Below are 23,285 nucleotides of genomic sequence, written 5' to 3'. Positions count from 1 at the left end.
ATATTTAACAGTTATTCCACGAAATCGAGTCGTACATGAGCTGATAGCCAATGAGGTGCATAGCACTGAGTTGTCTATAAGCCATGTATGACGAGATTGAGTGGAATAACTTTTATTCTATCCACATTCACTGGATTTTTTATTTTTTTGCAAATTTGATGAATAAAAACTTTATACAAAACATCCGAGAAAATCATTTCCGCTTCGAATGTAAACAAACCGGCAAAATGATAGTAGCAATTTGTGAGAAATACTATAATAATAATAATAATAATTCTTGACAAAAAAAAAACTTTCTTACCATCAAATACTTTTATTCCATATTTTGTTGGGGTTTTTTTTGTATTTTGGGGGTTTTCTTCTTCTTTTCATCTTCTTTAGGGTTTTTTTGGCAGTTGGCAAACAAACTTAAAGGTGCATTACTGCCACCTACTGGGCTGGAGTGTGGAACAGGCGATATTTGGGGGGGGGGTTATATTCTTTTAGCTATTTCTCATCTCATCTCATTATCTCTAGCCGCTTTATCCTTCTACACGGTCGCAGGCAAGCTGGAGCCTATCCCAGCTGACTACGGGCGAAAGGCGGGGTACACCCTGGACAAGTCGCCAGGTCATCACAGGGCTGACACATAGACATAGACAACCATTCACACTCACATTCACACCTACGGTCAATTTAGAGTCACCAGTTAACCTAACCTGCATGTCTTTGGACTGTGGGGGAAACCGGAGCACCCGGAGGAAACCCACGCAGACACGGGGAGAACATGCAAACTCCACACAGAAAGGCCCTCGCCAGCCCCGGGGCTCGAACCCAGGACCTTCTTGCTGTGAGGCGACAGCGCTAACCACTACACCACCGTGCCGCCCCTTAGCTATTTCTGTTTCTTTTAAATCCTTGACCATATTTGTTTTCAAGTAGAGTTTTTATTTCGTCCTCGGTTGGTTCAGCAACACGCTCCGCCATTTTGTTTTTCTTCGCTCATGGTATACAGTATGAGCTGATATTCTAGTAGTAGAGTGGCCAATCAGAGCACGCGATTGCTCAGTGAATGTGGATAGAATATTTAAGTATATTATGTAGCTACAGTATGTACAGTATATACATGCTGAGAATATTTTAGATGCCATGCAGGCTTGTGTGTGTGTGTGAGGTGGGGTTGGGGAGATGTCTTGGCACTCTTTGTTCTCCAGTAATGAAGAGCAGAATCATCATCTATTGGAGCACAAAGTCCTTACAGCTTGTCACCAAAGTCCCAGACCAAACGCTGTCTCTGAGTTTCAATACCAAGCCAACAATGGCCTGCTCTACTTCCTTTCATTCCAGATTTCCAAGGTGGTTTCCTTATGAAGTCCTGGAGTTTTCCCTTTTTGTTCATTACTTTATATCTGAGTACTAACAGCAATGTCATCACCTTGTGACCATGACCACATTTATGCAGTCTATAAAAGGCCCATTCTACGTCACACTCGTCCTGTTTCCTATTCTCATTGTTGCTGAGGACGTGAATACAAATGCTGAGTATGAAACTCTATTCCTCTTGTTATGGCTAAAACCCATTCCATTTTTTAAAATAATGGGTTCTGTGGTGCTTGGCAGGATGTTAAGATTGATGAGAAGTTGGAATATACAGTATATTTTTTATAGCCAAATATTTAATACTTTTCCAGAACCTTATCCTGGACTTAGGTGGCACAGTGGTGTAGTGGTTAGCACTGTCACTTCACAGCAAGAAGGTTCTGGGTTTGAGCCCTGCAGCCGAAGTGGGACCTTGCTGTGTGGAGTTTGCATGTTCTCCCCGTGTCTGTGTGGGTTTTCTCTGGATGCTCTGGTTTCCCCTACAGTCCAAAGACATGCGGTTAGGTTAACTGGCTACTCTAAATTGTCCATATGTGTGTGTGAATGGTTGAGAGGAGAAAACTTCTATAATAATCTGGTAGAAGGCAACGGGAAACCGCTACTGTAATGTTCCCTAGAAGCTCCGATGGACGTCAGAGCTGGACCTGCCATCAGGCAGAACACTAAGATGATGATCCTGGACTTGTTTTGCACCAAAACTATTTACACATTTATGTGTAGATTCATGACAGACAATCCAAATTAAGTCCAATTCAGTTCCAGGTTGTAATGCTACAAGATGTGGAAAAGATCAAAAGGGCGAATACTTATGCAAGGCACTGCAAGACTGTTTACTAGTGTTGTAGGACTTGAGCTTGGCTTTGGGTCCTGGGTTTTAAAATGCATCTAAATTTCCAGTATAAAAAATCACCACCAAGATGTATCGAGAGCCAATCACTTGAACCACTTCCTGTTGTGGTCTGGGATGGATTTGACCACGCATCTTTTGAAGTGTAAACACTAATGCATCCTTATGTGTAGCCAACAAGCATGCAACAGGAAAATACATCATGGTGGCTGTTATGGTGACAGCACACCAACACTCAAACAAATGGAGATGGTGGTTAGAGTGCAATAATAATAGGTTTAGTTTTTAACATGTGTATGCGAGGCCCTTTGACCTTCTAATGGAAGTGATCAAGGCAGTAAGGACTGCTGAACACAAGTGGTCAGCTGGACACCTTGAGACGCATAGTACACACAAGTGTAAATGGTGCTGTGTCTCCGTAGTCCAGTTGTGATCCGATCACCCAAGACGCATTTCAAAACCAAGTGTAAACAAGGGCTTGGTCTCGAGACCAGTCTCAGGATTTCTTTTTGAAGGTCTTGGAATTAACTACATTTTTACTCGGTCTTGTCTCAGTCTCAGACATAGAGACTCAGGATTTTATTTCAAGACGGGTCAAGACCACAACTGTAGGAATTTCACTAAATTGCCTGTGCACTGTCTGATTTCTTTGTGATTGGATGTAAAACTTCCTGCTTCAAATTCAACCAATAACGTGACTCATTGCCAATTTGAAATTTCAGGTACTGTTAACAGCCGTCACCCATCCCCTCCCCCTTCCCACACACACACACACAATAAGAAAGTGAATGCAGGAGACAGGAGAAGATGCTGTAGCTGTCTGGGAGTGGGAGGATATGTCAGACAAGTCTTCTGTAATGAAATTCAAGAAGTGCCTATGGTTTGCATGTTCCACATTTTATTGTGTGTCATGCAGTGTGGGACTCGCACTGGTCTGGTCTTGGTCTTGACTCGGTCTTGCCCTGCCTTGTTCTTCGTCTTTTCTCACTGCACTCTGGTCATGGTCATGACTTGGTCTTGGTGGTCCTGACTCACCTCACCTCCCATCTTCATGCTCTGTTGCACATTAGCTGGTCTTGCAACCATCAGCTACAACACTGCTAATTACCAAGTTCTAGCACTGCTTCTGAAAACTCTGCTCCACACTACACTAAGGCCAAGTTTACATTAGACCGTATCTGTCTCATTTTCTTTGCGGATGCACTGTCCATTTACATTAAAACGCCTGGAAACGCTGGGAAACGGGAATCCGCCAGGGTCCACGTATTCAATCCAGATCGTGTCTGGTCCGGTGCTGTGTAAACATTGAGAATTCGCGGATACGCTGTGCTGAGCTCTAGCTGGCATCGTCATTGGACAACGTCACTGTGACATCCACCTTCCTGATTCGCTGGCATTGGTCATGTGACGCGACTGCTGAAAAACGGCGCAGACTTCCGCCTTGTATCACCTTTCAGTAAAGAGTACAAAAGTATGAAAATACTGCAAATACTGATGCAAATACTGCCCATTGTGTAGTTATGATTGTCTTTAGGCTTGCCATCCTTGCACTTGCAAGTGGTAAGTGATATGCACTGGGATCACACACACAGCGGCTCAGTCCCGAATCACTGCTCGTGCGCTTCACTCGGGCGCTCTGTGAGCTGCGCAGGGCCGGAGTGCGCACCCTCCAGAGGGCACTCGCTGTTCAGGGCGGAGTGATTTGGAGCGCAGGATGCCTGCGGAGCCGAGCGTATCCGTGTATTGGTGTTGCTGTGTGCACGCGAATCATGTATTGGTGTTGCTGTGTGCACACTAATCGTTTTAAAAATGTTAATCTGATGATCCACTGATACGGTCTAATGTAAACCCCACCTAAGTTCCAGAGTGATCTGAAGCATTATCCCAAAATTAATTCCAGTCAACTACAGGAGTGCACTATTTTGGACCTGTGCTTGGGCATAGTGGAAATTATATCCCTCATCAAAAAATTCCCATGCAGGGTTTGGCCAAGGATGGCTCACATGAAATAAAATAGTTCCACCATTGATTAAGCAATGTACCTCGTGATGTAAAAAAAAAATGGATATGGTGTGAGTCAGTCATGGTATATCCTGGATATACTGTACCATGAACTGACATCACAGTTTCAAGCTATACAGCCGACTCGAGTCACAGCTGTGGCTCTGCGATCATTTCTGCGTGTGCAGATCTACATATCATGATCATGCCTAGCGAGGCAGGCAATAGCATTGTACATACGCAGATCAAAGGTCGCTCCGACATAAACAACAAACATGGCTGCCTCCAGTGAGTTTATACCAAGATTCAATCTTAACACTTAGTTTGGAATTTTTTGATGAAGTATATAAATCTAATATACCATGCACCGAGAGGCACCACTAATTATGGATTCTCTTCAGTGACTTCGTTGACACAATGCACTCTAACAGGTTGTGTCCAAATATCATCCCAAAATACCTATAATTTTACTGTACCATTTGAAGATAACACATGACCTGTGGTGGTGGCATGGTGGTGTAGTGGTTAGCACTGTCGTCTCACAGCAAGAAGGTTCTGGGTTTGAGCCCAGTGGCCGACGGGGGCCTTTCTGTGTGGAGTTTGTATGTTTGCCCTGTGTCTGTGTGGGTTTCCTCCGATAGTCCAAAGACATGTGGATTAGGTCGATTGGCTATTCTAAATTGCCCGTAGGTGTGTATGTGTACCCTCTACCAGATGAGGGTTTGAGTCCCTCTGGTGTGCTATAATCACCCAAGAGAATTCAAGGAAGCAAGCTGATAGCTTCCTGGATCACTGACCCTCAACTATGAAGACGGCAACAAACAAACAGACATGACCTATGGTGAGTTTTCAAAGGAATGTTTGAGTAAGATCACTACATAAAACAATACTTTGATACTCATCTCATCTCATTATCTCTAGCCGCTTTATCCTTCTACAGGGTCGCAGGCAAGCTGGAGCCTATCCCAGCTGACTACGGGCGAAAGGCGGGGTACACCCTGGACAAGTCGCCAGGTCATCACAGGGCTGACACATAGACACAGACAACCATTCACACTCACATTCACACCTACGGTCAATTTAGAGTCACCAGTTAACCTAACCTGCATGTCTTTGGACTGTGGGGGAAACCGGAGCACCCGGAGGAAACCCACGCGGACACGGGGAGAACATGCAAACTCCACACAGAAAGGCCCTCGCCGGCCCCGGGGCTCGAACCCAGGACCTTCTTGCTGTGAGGCGACAGCGCTAACCACTACACCACTGTGCCGCCCTACTTTGATACTGATAGATATTATTTAATACATTCTTGTAACATATTTTTGCAGTGCCTGAACCCCTCACATTTCCATCTGCCACCTTGTTTATTTCAGAAGAAGGACGTCCACATGATGCGCTTCATCCAGGAAGTGAACACTACCACTCGCTCCTGTGCATTATGGGATTTGGAGGCTGATACAGAGTATATTGTTCATGTGCAGTCCATCAGCATGAGCGGTACAAGCCCTCCCAGTGACCCTGTCCTCTTCCGCACACCAAAAGAGTCTGAGAAAATGGCCTCCAAAAGTCCTGGTAAGTGAAAGATTTAACACTGTCCCAGTGTTGTCTTAACTACTTACTCATTCTGAACTTCTTTATTGGCAAAGTGGTAGAGAAAGCAAACAGACCATTTACTTAAGGTCAAAGAAGAAATATATGTTACATAGACGGGTCATTCCATGCCAAATCAACAAATATCTGACAAATTTATGCTCGACCATCTCAGATTTCAATGAAATTTGGAGGGCTCAGAGATACTATTAAAAGAAGTTAATCCCCAAAATTTGAGCTTACTATCTCCAACGGTTTCAGAGATACAGGCATTTGAATTTTTCGATTTTTTTGCATTTTGCTCAAAACATACATATTTCAAAGTGTAATATAATCTTTATTATGCAAGATAGAAACCTAAAATTTTGCACAGAGAGACTCAATGTCTTGTACTACAAGCTTCGACTTAGAATTTCAATGGTCATTGTATATTAGATGGTGATTTTAACAAGGAAATTAAAAAGACAAATTTGCATTTTTTGCATTTTTAATTCATTCTGGAAGCTTGCCTGTGGCAGTAATGCTTAAACTAAGAATGTTATTCAAATCTACACAGAAATATCTACCAATTTCAGTTTTACCAAGTCTCCACTATTCCTAGTTTGTCTGTAATAGGGTTTTGAAATTCGCCGATTTCTAAAACATGCCATTTTCAGTAGCATGGATTCCAATGTGGGATAGCAGTTAGGACCTTCTAAATTTTTTTCAGTAATCTCCTAGACCCATATTTTATATTTCCAAGTTTTTGTTCTGTGTCTCTCAAGTATTTCTGAGCTACAGGTGTTTAAAAAATCCATTTTTTCCAAATTCGAATTTTTGATATTGGAGTATTTGTACTTTAAGTACTTCTACTTAATTACTCTCCATAGATGTCAGATATACAGTAGGATATTGACCAGGTGCATTAAAAAGTGAGTTTCAGGTCAGCGTGTGATGGAAAACAGGCTCAAAACTGGTTTGCAGCCAAATTATTACATTAATTCATGCACAAACACAGCAGGTTGGTCATGATACAACTACTCTAAAAATACACTCCAAGCCAAAGTGAAAATGTCAGACTTTATTGTAGGACAGACTGCCTTATCTACACAACCTACAATATTTCCAAGTTTATATGTTTAAAAATCCATTTAGTTACCCACACATTCAGATAAACTTGTGGTGACCATTTTTATTCAACATCAGTGCTGATATTTCAGGTCGAGCTGAGGTACGATTCACACTGTGCTCAAGAATGATGCAAAAACGTTATGGTAAGGCAGAAATGTTCGAATGAAGATAGGATGCCAGCATCTTTTTACTATGAAATGTGCAACATTTCTTTTGACGCCTAGATCCATTTCTGAGAATGACCCGATGTTATTTTCCGCGAACATTTTATGCCGAGTCTTACAAAGTGGTTTAGGCTTCGGGGGAACTTCTCAAGTCCAAGTCTCATCTCATCTCATTATCTCTAGCCGCTTTATCCTTCTACAGGGTCGCAGGCAAGCTGGAGCCTATCCCAGCTGACTATGGGCGAAAGGCGGGGTACACCCTGGACAAGTCGCCAGGTCATCACAGGGCTGACACATAGACACAGACAACCATTCACACCTACGGCCAATTTAGAGCCACCAGTTAACCTAACCTGCATGTCTTTGGACTGTGGGGGAAATCGGAGCACCCGGAGGAAACCCACGCGGACACGGGGAGAACATGCAAACTCCACACAGAAAGGCCCTTGTTGGCCGCTGGGCTCAAACCCAGAAGCTTCTTGCTGTGAGGCGACAGTGCTAACCACTACACCACCGTATATGTCTTTCCTTCAATTGCATATCATAAATGTAGGCGCACATTGAGAAAAAATAACAGTCTAAAGCATTTCCGAAAGTTAAAGTCTAACCATGGAAGTTGATGGCTATCCTTGCGCTAGGTCTAGAAGTTTTTTTCCAGATCAGTCATTTTTGTAGTCATATCACACCATTTTATATATATATATATATATAAAACCTTTTCTGTAGGCAGCATAATAGATGAACAAGTGACATGTTGATTGCACCTTTCAAAATTAATTACAACACTGACTGTGTACATAAGCAGCTGTGTTGGTCATAATGAGTTAGGTCATTATCATTTGCATATGTAAGAGTTGATGGAAACGATTTTGAAGTTGCAGAAAACTGTTGCGTTTCATGACTGAAGCGGAATTGTACATAGAATTATACAGAAATTGGAGTAAACTGAGATCATACACAGCTAATTTACATTCATTTGATACAGTGTGCTTATAGTGACAGGCAGGCATTTACTAAAAACACTGGTCCATAATCAGCCATTAGCACTCGAGTTGCTCTCCAGTTAATCGAGCAAGCAGTCTTCTGCTTCACTTCATTTCAGATAGCTTGAGGGTGGCTAATGAGCGCAGACAGTTAATCTTTTTCACCATACGCATCCTGTTTCAAGGTGAAGTGGCTTCATGTTGATTTTTGTTCTGGACTTATGACATGCATCCACACTGACAGGCAGATAAAAAAAAATGCACAGCTTCAGAAGCATGAAGAAAATGATAAGGTTTCACCTTTAGCAGAAAGGGATAAGTGTTCCTTCGTTACGAGTTGTTCCATCAATCCAGCTGGTCTGTCCTCCAGGGCTCATTGGAGGCTAACACAAATAGGGAATTCACAAAGGATCATAATTAACACCAGGTGCTTTATATCTGCTGCCAAGAAGGATGGTCTCCTGATGCGAGACAGGACCTTAAAGACTTTAAAGGCCTTTAAAGAGAAGCATGTTCTGAGGGAAACTTTCAATTTCCAGTGGTTGATCACAGCTCCTGATCAAAGTCCTCAGCTTCTCAGTAGTTATTTCAGTCAGCACAGTATAGCTAGCACTCAGTTCAACATCTGGCTGATGATTTTTAAAAAAATCCCCCAAAAACACAACTTAAAACATACCTTTTTTTTTTTGGCTTGTATAGTAAGATGTTTGCTAAAATACAATCCCAACTGTGTTTCCTTTATCTTTCGTTCACGTTTCTTGTCAGATGAGGTGACAATGAAGGAGGTTGGCCAGGCTGCCCAGCTGAGGGCCGGAGAGCTGATCATCATAGTAGTGGTCCTGATCATGTGGGCAGGTAACAGATTTACACCAAGTTTTAATCAACAACATTATTCTTCTTCCTTCATCATCATCATCATCATCATCATCTTCTTCTTCCTTCATCATCATCATCATCATCATCATCCTCTTCCTTCATCACCACCATCATCCTTCTTCATCATCCTTCTTCATCATCCTCCTCCTCCATCGTCTTCCTTCATCATCATCATCACCATCATCATCTATCTTCATCATCTTCCTTCATCAAAATCATCATCATCTTTCTTCATCTACATCATCATTCTTCATCATATTCCTTCATCATCCTCCTTCATCACCATCCTTCTTCATCATCTTTCTTCCTTCATTTTCCTTCATCATCATCCTCATCTTCTTTCATCATCATCATCATCATCATATTCCTTCATCCTCATCATCTTCATCATTTTCTTCATCACCATCATCACCATCCTTCATCATCTTCGTTCTTCATCATCAATCTTCTTCCTTCTTTCATCATCATCATCTTTCTTCTTCACTCTGAAGCAAGACTGTTGTTGTTATTAGTTGTTGTATTGTTGTTGTTAGTAGTAGTTGCAGTGGTATTGATGGAGTCATCAACTGCTTTCTTCAAGTAGAACTTTATCCAGCACAAAATTTCTCCCCCATTTTTTAACTTCATGCATACATCACTCTTTTCCAAACTATAGAGTCTCAGCAAAACCAAGCACCTTTCACCCCCTCTGATAAATGAATGCATAAAATGTTATCAAATCAGGTTTTCTGTGATGTTAGTTACTATATTGCCCTGATTGTTTTAAGCCTAATCAGACTTTTTATATTACATTAATGTCATTTAGCAGACACTCTTATCCAGAGCGACATACAAAGTATCCAGAGCAGCCTGGGGAGCAGTTGGGGTTAGGTGCCTTGCTCAAGGGCATTTCAGCCATTCCTGCTGATCCAGGGAATCAAACCAGCAACCTTTTGGTCCCAAAGCTGCTTCTCTAACCATTAGGCCATGGCTTCCCCCAAATTACTACAACTATACTCTGTACTGTAATTTCGATCCAACATCCCAAGGACATTGGCATGCAATATAGTTGTAAATCATCCATCCATTATTCGTAATTGCTTATCCTGTGCAGAGGTCACGGGCAAACTGGAGTCTATCCCAGCTGACTATGGTTGAGAGGCGGGGTACACCCTGGACAAGTCACCAGATCATCACAGGGCTGATACATAGAGACAAACAACCATTCACACTCACATTCACACCTACGGTCAATTTAGAGCCACCAATTAGCCTAACCTGCATGTCTTTGGACTGTGTGGAAAACCGGAGCACCCAGAAGAAACCCAGGCAGACACGGGGAGAACATGCAAACTTCACACAGAAAGGCCCCCATCAGCCACTGGGCTCGAACCCAGAACCTTCTTGCTGTAAGACATCAGTGCTAACCACTACACCACTGTGCCACCCTATTTGTAAATCATTATCATCAGTATTGCCGATTGCATTGCTGAGCTTTCATAAGGATGCACTCAATAAACAGACCCACTAACCCAAATGTGACCCAACTGAATGGTGTATAAGAGAGAGACAGAGTGATAGATAGAAAGAGACAGAGAGGGAGAGAGGGGAGTTTCTGAGTTTCTTTTGTCTAATTGGACCACAGGGGTTTTCCATTCCCTGTGTCATCCAGATCAGGCTGGAAAAAAGAACAGGATGAGTGTTTCCCAGGCATGGAAAGGGAATAAGCCGGTCGTGCAGTGTGTTAGTGTTTTCCCTACTCTAACACCTGACTCAACTCAACTGGCTAATTAACAAGCACTTCGTTTGTGCAGAACGAATACTCAAAACTGACATTTGTGCTACAACTAAGAAAAACAAACAGCCATCTTCACACTTCTAGAGCTCATTTATAATTGCTCTGCAATGTTTGCCCAAATGTACAGAGATCCATCTTCGGTTTTTCTATTATCTCCCTTCTCTTTCTGACATTCCCCATTCATCAGTATCCCTGACTCCCTCTCTCAACTTCAGCTGTTTTCTGAAGCCCAGCTTTCCAATAACATGCTCTAGCCATTTCCTCTTGAGGAAACTCCCAGTCGCCATTGTCATTAGCTTGAATGAAATTTGCTAGATGAGTGTTAGATGAAGGATGAAGACTGAATGAGCAGAACTTACCCAGAAGCCATTGTAGTCTTATGCCATCTCCTTTTCAAAACACTTCTTCATTTTCTCTCTTGTTGTCATCGTAATCAACAAATTTAATATTTATAACATTTGTTTTTATGGGTTTTATGTTGCCATGGATACATAGCTCATTTAGTTGGTGAAGCTTGGTTACTGTCAGCTAGTTAGCACAATATGACCCTGTACACATGTTCAAAAGAAGCTGCTGCATGTAAACTACAAAATGATTTTAGTGTGTCACATTAAAATACAGGCAGCCTCTAATGGTAATGGTCCCCATGACCAATCATTGATCACCATGTTCACTCCCCCATGACCAATCATTGATCACCATGTTCGCCCCCCATGACCAATCACTGATCACCATGTTCGTCGCCCCATGACCAATCACTGATCACCATGTTCGGCACCCCATGACCAATCACTGATCACCATGTTCATTGCCCCATGAACAATCACTGATCACCATGTTCATTGCCCCATGACCAGTCACTGATCACAGTGTTCGCCCATGACTAATCACGGATAACTATGTTTGTCCGGTGACCAATCACTGATCACCATACTCACCCCGTGACCAATCACCCATTGTCATGCCCCGTGACTAATCACTGATCACCCTCATATTCAGCCACTGATCCCCATGTTCGTCCCAATGACCAATCACTGATCCCCATGTTCGTCCCCATGACCAATCACTGATCCCCATGTTCACCCCCGTGACCAATCACTGATCACCATGCCCCCTCATTACCAATCACTGACCACCATGGCCGCCTCTATGATCAATCACTGATCACCATGTTCGCCCCCATGGCCAATCACCGATCGCAATGTTCCCCCATGATTAATCACTGATCACCATGGTTGCCACCATGACCAGTCACTGATCACTATGGTCACCCCCACGACCAATCACTGATCACCATGTTCGTCACCCCATGACCAATCACTGATCACCATGTTCATTGCCCCATGAACAATCACTGATCACCATGTTAATCGCCCCATGACCAATCACTGATCACAATGCTCGCCCCATGACTAATGACGGATCACCATGTTTGTCCCATGACCAATCACTTATCACCATATTCACCCCATGACCAATCACTGATCGCCATGCCCCATGACTAATCACTAATCATCATGATCACCATCATAACCAGTCACTGATCCCCATGTTCGTCCCCATGACCAATCACTGATCCCCATGCTCGCCCCCATGACCAATCACTGATCACCATGCCCCCTCATGACCAATCACTGACCGCCATGGCCACCTCTATGACCAATCACTGATCACCATGTTCGCCCCCATGACCAATCACTGATCACCATGTTCGCCCCCATGACCAATCACTGATCACCGTGTTCGCCCCATGACAAATCATTGATCCCCATGTTCGACCCATGACAAATCATTGATCCCCACGTTCACCCCCATGACCAATCACTGATCACCATGTTCACCCCCATGACCAATCAATGATCACCATGTTCGCCCTCATGACCAATCACTGATCACCATGCCCCCATGACCAATCACTGATCCCCATGTTTGCCCACATGACCAATCACTGATCCCCATGTTCACCCCCATGACCAATCACTGATCGCCATGGTCCCCCCCGTGACCAATCACTGATCACCATTGTCCCCCCCATGATCAACCACTGACAACCTTCATTTCCCAGCAACCAATCACTGATCACTGTTTTCCTTCAGGGTGTGTCACTGTCACTACCTCTTTTTGTGTGCCTCAAAGTAATGCTCTGATACTTTCACTAATATCACATTCTTTGTTTGAGCCCCAAAATCTTGACATTTACATTATAGCATTTAGAAGATCTACATATCCAGAGCAACTTACAGAAGTACCTTGTAATCTCCATAAGAAACACATCTTCATGCTAGTTCAATCAATCAGTGCTGAGTTTCCCAAAAGCATCGTAGCACAAAGACCATTGTTAAATGGTAGAGCGAGCAGCACAATGAACAGTCTCTCCTAGTTAAGTTGCTCTTAGCATTAAGAGGCTTTTGGGAAAATCCACCACAGGTCTATGCCTCATCAAACCATCAAGCTAAACATGAAATCAATAGGAACATGAGATATGCGCTCGCTAACGTAAAGGTCCTTAGCTACAGCACCTGATGGCAATCATGGACAAATATTTGTAACAGTCGAATATAGGCACATCATTAGGAAAATAAAATAAAATCAACTTTGAAAGCACAAGGACAAATACCTTGAATGTCTTTACTTCAGTCCAGTCACAAAGGAGCAAGATGTGCCTCAAGGTGTTCTCAAACAAGGCTATGAAACCAGCCAAGTGGTAAAACAGCTAAAATAGCCAAGCTGAGAAAAATTTAAGACCCCCTGCCAAAGACAACAATAGGCATGCCCAGTCTTAGTCTTATTAGCCATGTTTGGCGAGTCATGAACTGATGTCATTAAGGCCATGACTGGATTTTAATGAGAATTTTTAGCTCATCTGGCCATAAGACTGATGAGCGGTTGCCATGGCATGGCGTCGCGTCCATCGTCCGTCTGTCATCCACAATTTAGTTAAATTGTATCTCCTCTGTCAGTTCTTCACGGATTTTCATTCCGATTGTTTTGTTTGAAAGAACTCATCACTCCGCACAAAACTTGGTCGTTGTTTTGTCAAATTTTTTGCTGACAAGTTAGTAATTAAGCCAAATTAATGAATTTTCTTCTGACTAGAATTGTATCTCCTTTCTCATTTATCATGTGAATTCAGTTCTGATCGATGTTTTGGGTAGATCTTCCCTTCAGGAATAAAACTTGGTCATGTGTTTGTTGATTTTCCTGTTGCAAATAATTTGTTTACAACTTTGTTTATTTTCAGTTAAATCGTACTGTAGCTCCTCCCTCAGTTCTCAATGGATCTCAGTTCTGATTGTTTCATTGGAAAGAACTAGACCTTCTGTACAACACTTGGTCATTGTATTGTCAAATTGTTGCTAACAAACTGCTAATTAGGTCAACTTAATGAGTTTTTGGACTCATCTCATCTCATTATCTCTAGCCACTTTATCCTGTTCTACAGGGTCGCAGGCAAGCTGGAGCCTATCCCAGCTGACTACGGGCGAAAGGCGGGGTATACCCTGGACAAGTCACCAGGACATCACAGGGCTGACACATATGGCCCTTTTCCACTACCCTTTTTCAGCTCACTTCAGCTCGCTTCAGCTCACTTCAGCCAAAAAACTACCAAAAACCAGCACGACTCAGCTCGCTTCAGCCCTGCTTAGCCCCTAAAACTCGCACGGTTTTGGAGTGGGGCTGAAGCGAGCCAAAGCGAGCCGAGTGAGGCTGGGGGCGTGAGCAGACACTCCCCTGTGCACTGATTGGTGAGGAGGAGTGTCCTCACATGCCCACACACGCCCCGCGAGCGCGCTGGGATCTGTAAACACCGCAAACCCGGAAGGAGAAGAATTACGAATTACGAAAATTTCTGAAGCCTTATGCACCTCGCCTCATCTATACACTCTTGCCAGTATCTGTCCGCGTTGTCGGTGACAACAAGCCACAGCACCAAGACCAGCAACACTAACGACTCCATGTCCTCCATGTTTATTGTTTACTATTCGGGTTGTGAGACTACCGCTTAAAAGCTCACTGATGTCACTGTTTGCGCTGCTTAACGACATCACGTGACGTCCACCCACTTTCACTAACTCCACCCAATGTGTCCACCCACTTCCAGCCAGCACGGTTCAGCGCGGTTGTAGTCGAAATGCAACTCCAACAGCCCCGCTCAGCTCGACTCAGCACGGCACGGCTCAGCCGCGTTTGTAGTGGAAAAGCGGCAATAGACACAGACAACCATTCACACTCACATTCACACCTACGGTCAATTTAGAGTCACCAGTTAACCTAACCTGCATGTCTTTGGACTGTGGGGGAAACCGGAGCACCCGGAGGAAACCCACGCGGACACGGGGAGAACATGCAAACTCCACACAGAAAGGCCCTCGCCGGCCACGGGGCTCAAACCCGGACCTTCTTGCTGTGAGGCGACAGCGCTAACCACTACACCACCGTGCCACCCGAGTTTTTGGACTTTTCATTAGAATTGTATCTCCTCTCTCATTTCTCATCTGGTTTCATTTCAGATTGATGTTTTGGGTAGATCTTCCCATGAGGAACAAAACTCAGTCATTTGTTTGTTGATTTTCTTGTTGTAAACAATTTGTTTCAAACTTTGTTTATTTTCAGTTAAATCGTATCTCCTCCTTCAGTTCTTAATGGGTTTCAGTTCTGATTGTTTTATTTCAAAGAACTAGACCTTCTGCATAAAACTTGGTCACTGTATTGTCAATTTTTTGCTCACAAATTAGTAATTAAGTCAACTTAACACAATTTCTTCTGACTAGAATTGTATCTCCTCATATTATCATATAATCTCCTCATATAATCTCTCATTTATCATGCGATTTCAGTTCTGATCGATGTTTTGGGTAGACCTTCTCTCGAGGAACAAAATTTAGTCCTTTGTTGAGCTCCTGTCATAAACAATTTGTCGTGTAGGTTGGTCCTCTCTCACCTTGTCACATTTTAGTTCTGCTTGATGTTTTGGTCGTCATGGTTGTTTTGATGGCAGGCCAGATGAGCGACTATGTCCTTGACGTTCTGGTTTTCTTTACAGGTGTAATAGCTCTCTTCTGCCGTCAGTATGACATCATTAAGGACAACGAGCCCAACAACAACAAGGACAAAGCCAAGAACTCATCAGAGTGCAGCACCCCAGAGCACCCTACAGGGGGCCTACTGCGCAGCAAGGTCTAACCAACCACAGGCAATAACAGGCTTCAGCCTCAGGACACGTATGTCTGTTTATACGCATATAGTATATTCCATCTGTTTTATTCCAAAATATCCCAAAGCTTAACGTTTCAACAGATGTTTAAAGCCCCTGTCAACTTATTTCTTTTTTATAATTACCTTCGTACTATTAAATGGAGTGAATTTGCCATTGACTGCAGAAGAAAGAGTGCGGTTTGTTTTTCAGCTGAATTTCAGTTAGATGGGACTATATCAATCCGAATCCATCTGGATACCATCTGCTTACTGTCTAAGTGAAACTGCATCTCGTAGCATTTTATATAAAGAAACTTAATGTAATATTTTCTGTGTGAATATGGCGAGGTCATGCAGCAGAAGTGGATGGAGTTGCAATGCATGCTTTATGAGTAGGCAGAGTGGCAGACAGGTCCATGAATGAGACCGAGACTGACTATAAGGACAGGTAAAAAGGTCAGGCGACCAGCAAACGGTGTTACAAAGCCTTTGTTCACTGTTTTTTGGATATCCTTTGTATGTCAGGAGACAAGTAACTGAATGATACTTCATATCACCGGTATGTTTGGAGTGAGTATACGTCGGGTGGTGTGGTGATTAAGTCAAGGTGACCTTAATCAAAAGTCTGGTGACTGTGAGCGTGATCATGACTGTTGCTGTGTTTGGATTGTCCACTTTTCCACTCACTCTCTATATAACATTCACAGCTGATGATACTGTACATTTCTGACACTAGAGGGACATTACGCTGCTACATAATTGTGTGCCAGATAGCCGTAATTATTCTATCCACATTCACTGGATATGAGCTCTGATTGGCTAATCTACTACAAGGATATCAGCTCATATACCATGAGTCGAGAAAAACAAAATGGTGGAGCGCATCAAGTCAGATATATCACTTTGTTATCAAGTATTTAAAAGAAACAGAAATAGCTGAAAGAAGATAGTTCCTCCCCAGATAGCTCCTGTTCCACACTCCAGCCCAGTCGATGGTGGTAATGCACCTTTAAGTTGGTTTGCCAACCACCAAAAAACCCTAAAGAAGAAGAATAAGGAAATGGTGGAGAGTTTTGTTGAACCAACCGAGGATGAGATAAAAACTCTACTCGAAAACTATACCCCAAAAAATACAAAAAAAAAGCAACAAAATATGGAATGAAAGTATTTGATGGTAAGAACTTATCTTTTTTATTTTTCAAGAATTATTATTATTATTATCTCATCTCATCTCATCTCATTATCTCTAGCCGCTTTATCCTTCTACAGGGTCGCAGGCAAGCTGGAGCCTATCCCAGCTGACTACGGGCGAAAGGCGGGGTACACCCTGGACAAGTCGCCAGGTCATCACAGGGCTGACACATAGACACAGACAACCATTCACACTCACATTCACACCTACGGTCAATTTAGAGTCACCAGTTAACCTAACCTGCATGTCTTTGGACTGTGGGGGAAACCGGAGCACCCGGAGGAAACCCACGCGGACACGGGGAGAACATGCAAACTCCGCACAGAAAGGCCCTCGCCGGCCACAGGGCTCGAACCCGGACCTTCTTGCTGTGAGGCGACAGCGCTAACCACTACACCACCGTGCCGCCCCTATTATTATTATTATAGCATTTTTCACAAATTGCTACCGTCTTTTTGCTGGATTGTTTACGTTCCAAGCAGAAATGATATTGTCGGAAGTTTTGTATAAAGATTTTATTTACTGAATTTGCAAAAAATAAAAATGCTCCATTTCTCAAAATCCAGTGAATGTAAATAGAATAAAATAGTTATTCCACTCATTCTCATCATACATGGCTTAGAGCCAACACAGTGCTATCAGCTCATGTATCACTTGATTTCATGGAATAACTGTTAATTATTATCTCTGTCACATAAGCAAACGCCAGCATATGGACACCAACGTTGCTGTTTTTGAAGAAGTACATGTTGTAATTGACATCTCTTTACAGTGTTAAAATGAAAATAAAATAAAACTTTTATAAAAACCTCCAATTAAACTCCACAACTTCCGTGACAGACCATGATGCATGATGGTCTAATTCGATCAATGTAGACTACACTTTAGTATGCCTCATGACGACTTTGTACTGAACTATATAGTGAATGAAGTTAACAGCTGCAGCACAAAGTGGCTGATTCACTACATAGATGACTTGCAACCACATGATCAAAACGTGCTACGTCATGAGCGTCCGCCATGATGGTGGATATACAAAGCAGTTAGGACGGCAGCTGCTGAAAGCATGTGTGTAAACAATGCTGAATTTTCTCAGTATCACCACGATTTGAACGCTCGAGCGAAAATGTGATACAAAGGGAAGATAGATATGAGTGGTTTTGACCCGTATTATTTTAAAAGGTCAGACTTTTCTGAAGATAAGACGCTTCTACTGACCATCGAGTACCCAGATATCGTGTTCTATCTGGTTTGGCTACCAAAGAATCAAGTCCGACCTTGGCCGAAACATAGCCCATTTTCTGAGTGGGTGCCCAGTCTGGATTGTTTCTATTGTATAATTTTGCTGGCGCTCCTAGAAGCGAAATGCTAATACACATGTTAAAATTATAACAACGACCGAGTGAACCATGACAAGAGAACGCTCATTTTATAGCAAAATTCTAGCAACATGAAATAAAATTCTTCCATGATATTATTGAGAAAGCTTTAGAATCTCACCTGAGATAAACTGATTACTGCAAACACGAGCTGTTTTGGTTTTAGCCTCTGTTAGATCAGCCCTGCCGATGTTGTTCAGCCGCGCTCGTCTCCTCTCCATATTAAGCCTCAGAGTTTCCTCGCCTTCTTGCCGAATCACGGACGGAATTCTAAAAAATCGGAACGTGCCATGGTCAAGAGTACTGTTGTGACCACAACCATATACAGCACAAAGATATGGCAGAGCTAAAAGAACGCTTAAAGCAGTGGAAAAACTAAGAGAGTTGCGCACGGGTGACTATGTTTTGTACGGAATGTCACTTGACCCCGCATTTTTATATCCACTGACACGGCCGACATCCGGGTTTCTATTTTGCTTTGATGTCACTTGCAAGTCAAGGATAGTGGGCAAGTGGATGTTCCAAACATAGCATGTGTGTGCTGCACTCAAAAAAATAACTTGCAAATAACTTGCTCAGTGAACATAATAAAATTATGGAAAGTATTTCCACCCAAGTAAAATGCGTTAACTTAGCCAGAAACAATTTTGTTGAGTGACCTAAATGTCAATCGTGACATGTTAGACTTAGGTTCATGTAACAAACACCCATGTTGGTTTTATGAGTGTGATAACTGGGTTCATGGCAGCCATGTTTGTAGGCAGTGGCGCATTGTGGGAATTGGAGTCTGTTGTCGATTCCAGTATTAACCTGGCAGGCAAGCAGTTCTACCTCCCTGTAACAGAAATTCTAGTAGCTACACAACAATCCAGTTAGGCAAGCCTTACTTTTTGTCGAATAAACGTGGTATTATTTCAGGTCATATTATTTAGACGGGCGGCACAGTGGTGTAGTGGTTAGCACTGTCGCCTCACAGCAAGAAGGTCCGGGTTCGAGCCCCGTGGCCAGCGAGGGCCTTTCTGTGTGGAGTTTGCATGTTCTCCCTGTGTCCGTGTGGGTTTCCTCTGGGTGCTCCGGTTTCCCCCACAGTCCAAAGACATGCAGGTTAGGTTAACTGGTGACTCTAAATTGACCGTAGGTGTGAATGTGAATGGTTGTCTGTGTCTATGTGTCAGCCCTGTGATGACCTGGCGACTTGTCCAGGGTGTACCCCGCCTTTCGCCCGTAGTCAGCTGGGATAGGCTCCAACTTGCCTGCGACCCTGTAGAACAGGATAAAGCGGCTAGAGATAATGATGATGATGATATTATTTAGACATCAAAGTCCCTCCCATGTGAGGACCTGGTCTTTACAGGCAGTCTCTTGTCCCAGTACTAACCAGGCCCTTAAGCACACTGGGCGGCTCCGATCTCTATTCCTATAGCCCTCCGCCTTTCACCTGTTACATAACTAGGGTTACAGTGGGGGGGCTGGTCTTCTGGTAACTGTGAGAGTTTGACTCCCTACTGGCATCTGTATTGTGGTGTGTCTCGCCATATGGCAGTAGGGACCATTTTTACGATGGTCTTTGGTATGACCCGACCGCAAGTAGAACTCAGGAGCTCCCATTCGAGAGGCAGACATGCTAACCACTAGGCCAGTTTGTGGTCATTATTTAGATGTGGGCATGATAAAACTTCTTGACATTACAAACAAAAACCTGAAAGAGATTTTGATTAGCTTGCAACCCATAAGTAGCCTTAGTAACATATAAGAAGTAAATGGGAGGATATTAAAGTACAATGACAAGGGAAAAAAAAAAACTTGACATAAAAAATTAACCTTGAGAGGAACCAGACTCAAAAGGGTGACACGGGGGTGAACCAGACTTTCAGGTGACATTGGATAGTGGGATTATAAATTATTACAGCATACAGGTGTAGAAGAGCAAAAACAAACAGTACTAAGTGTGTTGAAAGGATGTTCATGTACGTATGAGTAATGATGTTCATCCTTCAGGGTCGAAGATGACCATGACTTCAATTTGGTAAGTGGTGGTTGTGGGTCCAGAGGTGACTGATGAGGCCAATCCAAGCTTTGATGTATGAGTATATTGTGAATCAGTCCTGGGATGAGCACAGGGCAGGCTTTATGATTACAGCAGCAGTTTTTAGGTACAAATCTACACCATCCATGAGAGACTGTCTACTGAAGAAAGGGTGTAAACTGTTGACAGAACACATCAGGGACTGTTAGTGTAGGTTGGTAATGAGCATGGTTAGGATTTGAGTTCTCTGAGGGATTGCGGAGGGTAGCACGGTGGTGCAGTGGTTAGCACAGTCACCTCAGAGCAAGAAGGTTCTGGGTTCAAGCCCAGTGGCTGATGGGGCCTTTCTGTGTGGAGTTTGCATGTTCTCCCCATGTCTGCATGGGTTTCCCCCATAGTCCAAAGACATGCAGTTAAGTTAACTGGCTACTCTAAATTGCCCATAGATGTGTGTGAGAGAGTGCACAGAAAGGAACTGGCCACCCTACTGCTGCAATTCTGGCCAAGCCAACCAAACATGGTTTGCCCCAAGCCTGGTTCAGGTTCAGCAGTTACAACAATGGCTCAGGGAAAGAAACAGTTCCTGAAGTAGGTTGTTTTGGTGATTGGGGGTGTGTATCTTTTTCCGGAGGGACGTGTTTGGAATGGGACATATGCCAAGTGGTAGGTAGGGGTTGCAGGTGATTTTTGTAGATCTGATCTAAATACTTGCTGAACATTGAACCAGGTTCTAGGTTGGTACCCCACAGCCGACGGCCTTTCCTTACGGAGTTTGCATGTTCTCCCCGTGTCTGCATGGGTTTCTTCCGGGTTCTCCAGTTTCCTCCTACAGTTCAAAGACATGTAGATTAGGTAAAAATACCCAGCCACTAGGGTTGTACAAGACAGTGCATACTTCACGCCAGTCCCAAGCCTGGATAAATAGGAAGTCCAGTGTAAGATTGGCATGAGCTAAACTGGTTATTAACCTTCTGAAAATAATAACAACAAGACTTTTATAATCTTTGAGTGAATCGAAAACATCACATCCGGTTATTTCATGTTTAATATCAGAACCATGTTGCCAGGGGCTTGAACCTATTCCGATGAATTCTGATTCAAATTCTGTCTACAGTGCTCTGAGATACATTGGTTATGTGTTGGTTGATGTGTCCTCCCACAGAGCTGAGACATACCAGAAAGCCATCAAATGACATTATTGTGAAACAAGAGTGCCCATCTTCATTTGAAAGGACTCTTTAATATCACATCCTATCAACAAATATGGACCCCTTGGTGCTCATCGATGAAGTACACAAAGACTATGATTTACTCGAGCACATTTGACCAGACTTGAGCACATCTGAAGACTGAAGTGAAGACCTGAGAATTGAAAAGTGCATGACCTGGCGTTCCCTTGGGTCTGGCTCCAAACAGAGACGTTCCCTAAGCTCTGAGAAGAGAGAGCTAGAAATCCCAGGACACTCTGCCTCCAGCGCCGCCTCGCACAGATAAGCAAAATGTGTCATCGCCTTTGAGGGAAGACGATAATAAACCAGAATCGTGCTATGAATGAAGGGAAACAATTTCCCCCCCAAGCTTTTTCTTCTTATCAGTGCTGAAACAGGATGATATGAGGAAGGGGATAAACTGAAGCTATTTCTCATCTCTCTCTCACTCTCTCTCTCTCTCTCTCTCTCTCTCTGAATATTCAATCTGTTTTTAGGCTATTTGGTTGCTCTTTTTGTCATACTTTTCCTTTTCTTTCCAGTCATTTTTCCTTGCTTGAGGTTTCTTTTTCACCCTGAAAAGGAGTCACTACTGCTGTAAATGTGATAATGTGTATTGGTGCAGTGTGATCTCGATCTCTCACTCTCTCTCTCTGTCTCCATAAGCACTCTCTCGCTCTCAGGGCATCCGAGTTAAAATCCAGAGGATGAATAAAACAGTGGCTCACACTGAACCTCATCCATCACACCATCCACACCAAACCCATCATGATATATAGACAATATATTTGTATACTATATTAATACAGTGACGGAGAATATATTTAATCACTCGTGCGTCTTGAGTAACTCAACAGCTTGCTGTCGATGATGAGTATATAGAGTATAAATTATTTTGCTCCTCATTATCTGGTAACGGTCATGTTTTATGAGTATCGCTATAATTATGCTTCTGCTGTGACGTATGGCCCCATTGCTCCATTAGAGATTCCGGTGCCTTTCCTCCAAAGCATTTCCTTGCCAGTGTCCCGTTTCCTTCAAGACCTTCGACGCCCCCTTGTCTCGTTCTTGTGTAATAAATTTTCCGTTTGACAGTTTAAGTGAAGTATGCGAGATGAGGGAGCGGCTTGACAGCGCGTTATTGGAGTGTCAGGACAGATGGACTTGTCACTTACAGCGCAGTCACTGATGCGGACGTCATCCTCCTGGGACAAACTCAACAAGTCATCAGTGCGCAGGAAGCAATAAGAACATGCTTAATGCAGGTCAGAGGGCGAGAAGGAATTGATTTGTACCATGACAGGACATGCAAAATATCCTGGGGAATATGTCGAGAAGAGCAGATGGAGTGCAGTTTTGCTATACAAACAGAATAATGCATCAAACTACTGTTAATGAGTTAACATTTAGACCCATGAGTTAGTTCGTATGCTTTAGAATAAGGACCAAACTATTACTTAAATAAGATGCTTTTTCGTAATGTGTTACTTATACATTCATTCTGATTAACTGTTAATGAGTCTATAATAATTAAGGATGCCAGCCTGTCGATACTTTTTTCAGACCGAGTTTGAGTA

The 23,285-nt window shown here is 43.1% G+C and overlaps 1 protein-coding gene across 1 annotated transcript in view; it reads left to right on the top strand.

Moving 5' to 3' along the window:
• The window catches only part of fndc5b (fibronectin type III domain containing 5b), a 44,049-nt gene extending 28,154 nt beyond the window's left edge, over window positions 1-15,895 (top strand). The window contains exons 3-5 of the mRNA XM_060903937.1: window positions 5,581-5,779; window positions 8,820-8,909; window positions 15,752-15,895. Of these exons, the coding sequence (XP_060759920.1) occupies window positions 5,581-5,779; window positions 8,820-8,909; window positions 15,752-15,891 (429 nt within the window). The 3' untranslated portion in view covers window positions 15,892-15,895. The remainder of the gene's footprint in view (window positions 1-5,580; window positions 5,780-8,819; window positions 8,910-15,751) is intronic.
• Window positions 15,896-23,285: the final 7,390 nt, after the last annotated feature.

This window comes from Neoarius graeffei, chromosome 22, assembly GCF_027579695.1.
Source record: "Neoarius graeffei isolate fNeoGra1 chromosome 22, fNeoGra1.pri, whole genome shotgun sequence".
In the NCBI taxonomy this organism is placed as follows: Eukaryota; Metazoa; Chordata; class Actinopteri; order Siluriformes; family Ariidae; genus Neoarius; species Neoarius graeffei.
Note: the sequence above shows the minus strand (reverse complement) of the source record. Positions and strands in the feature narration are given on the sequence as shown.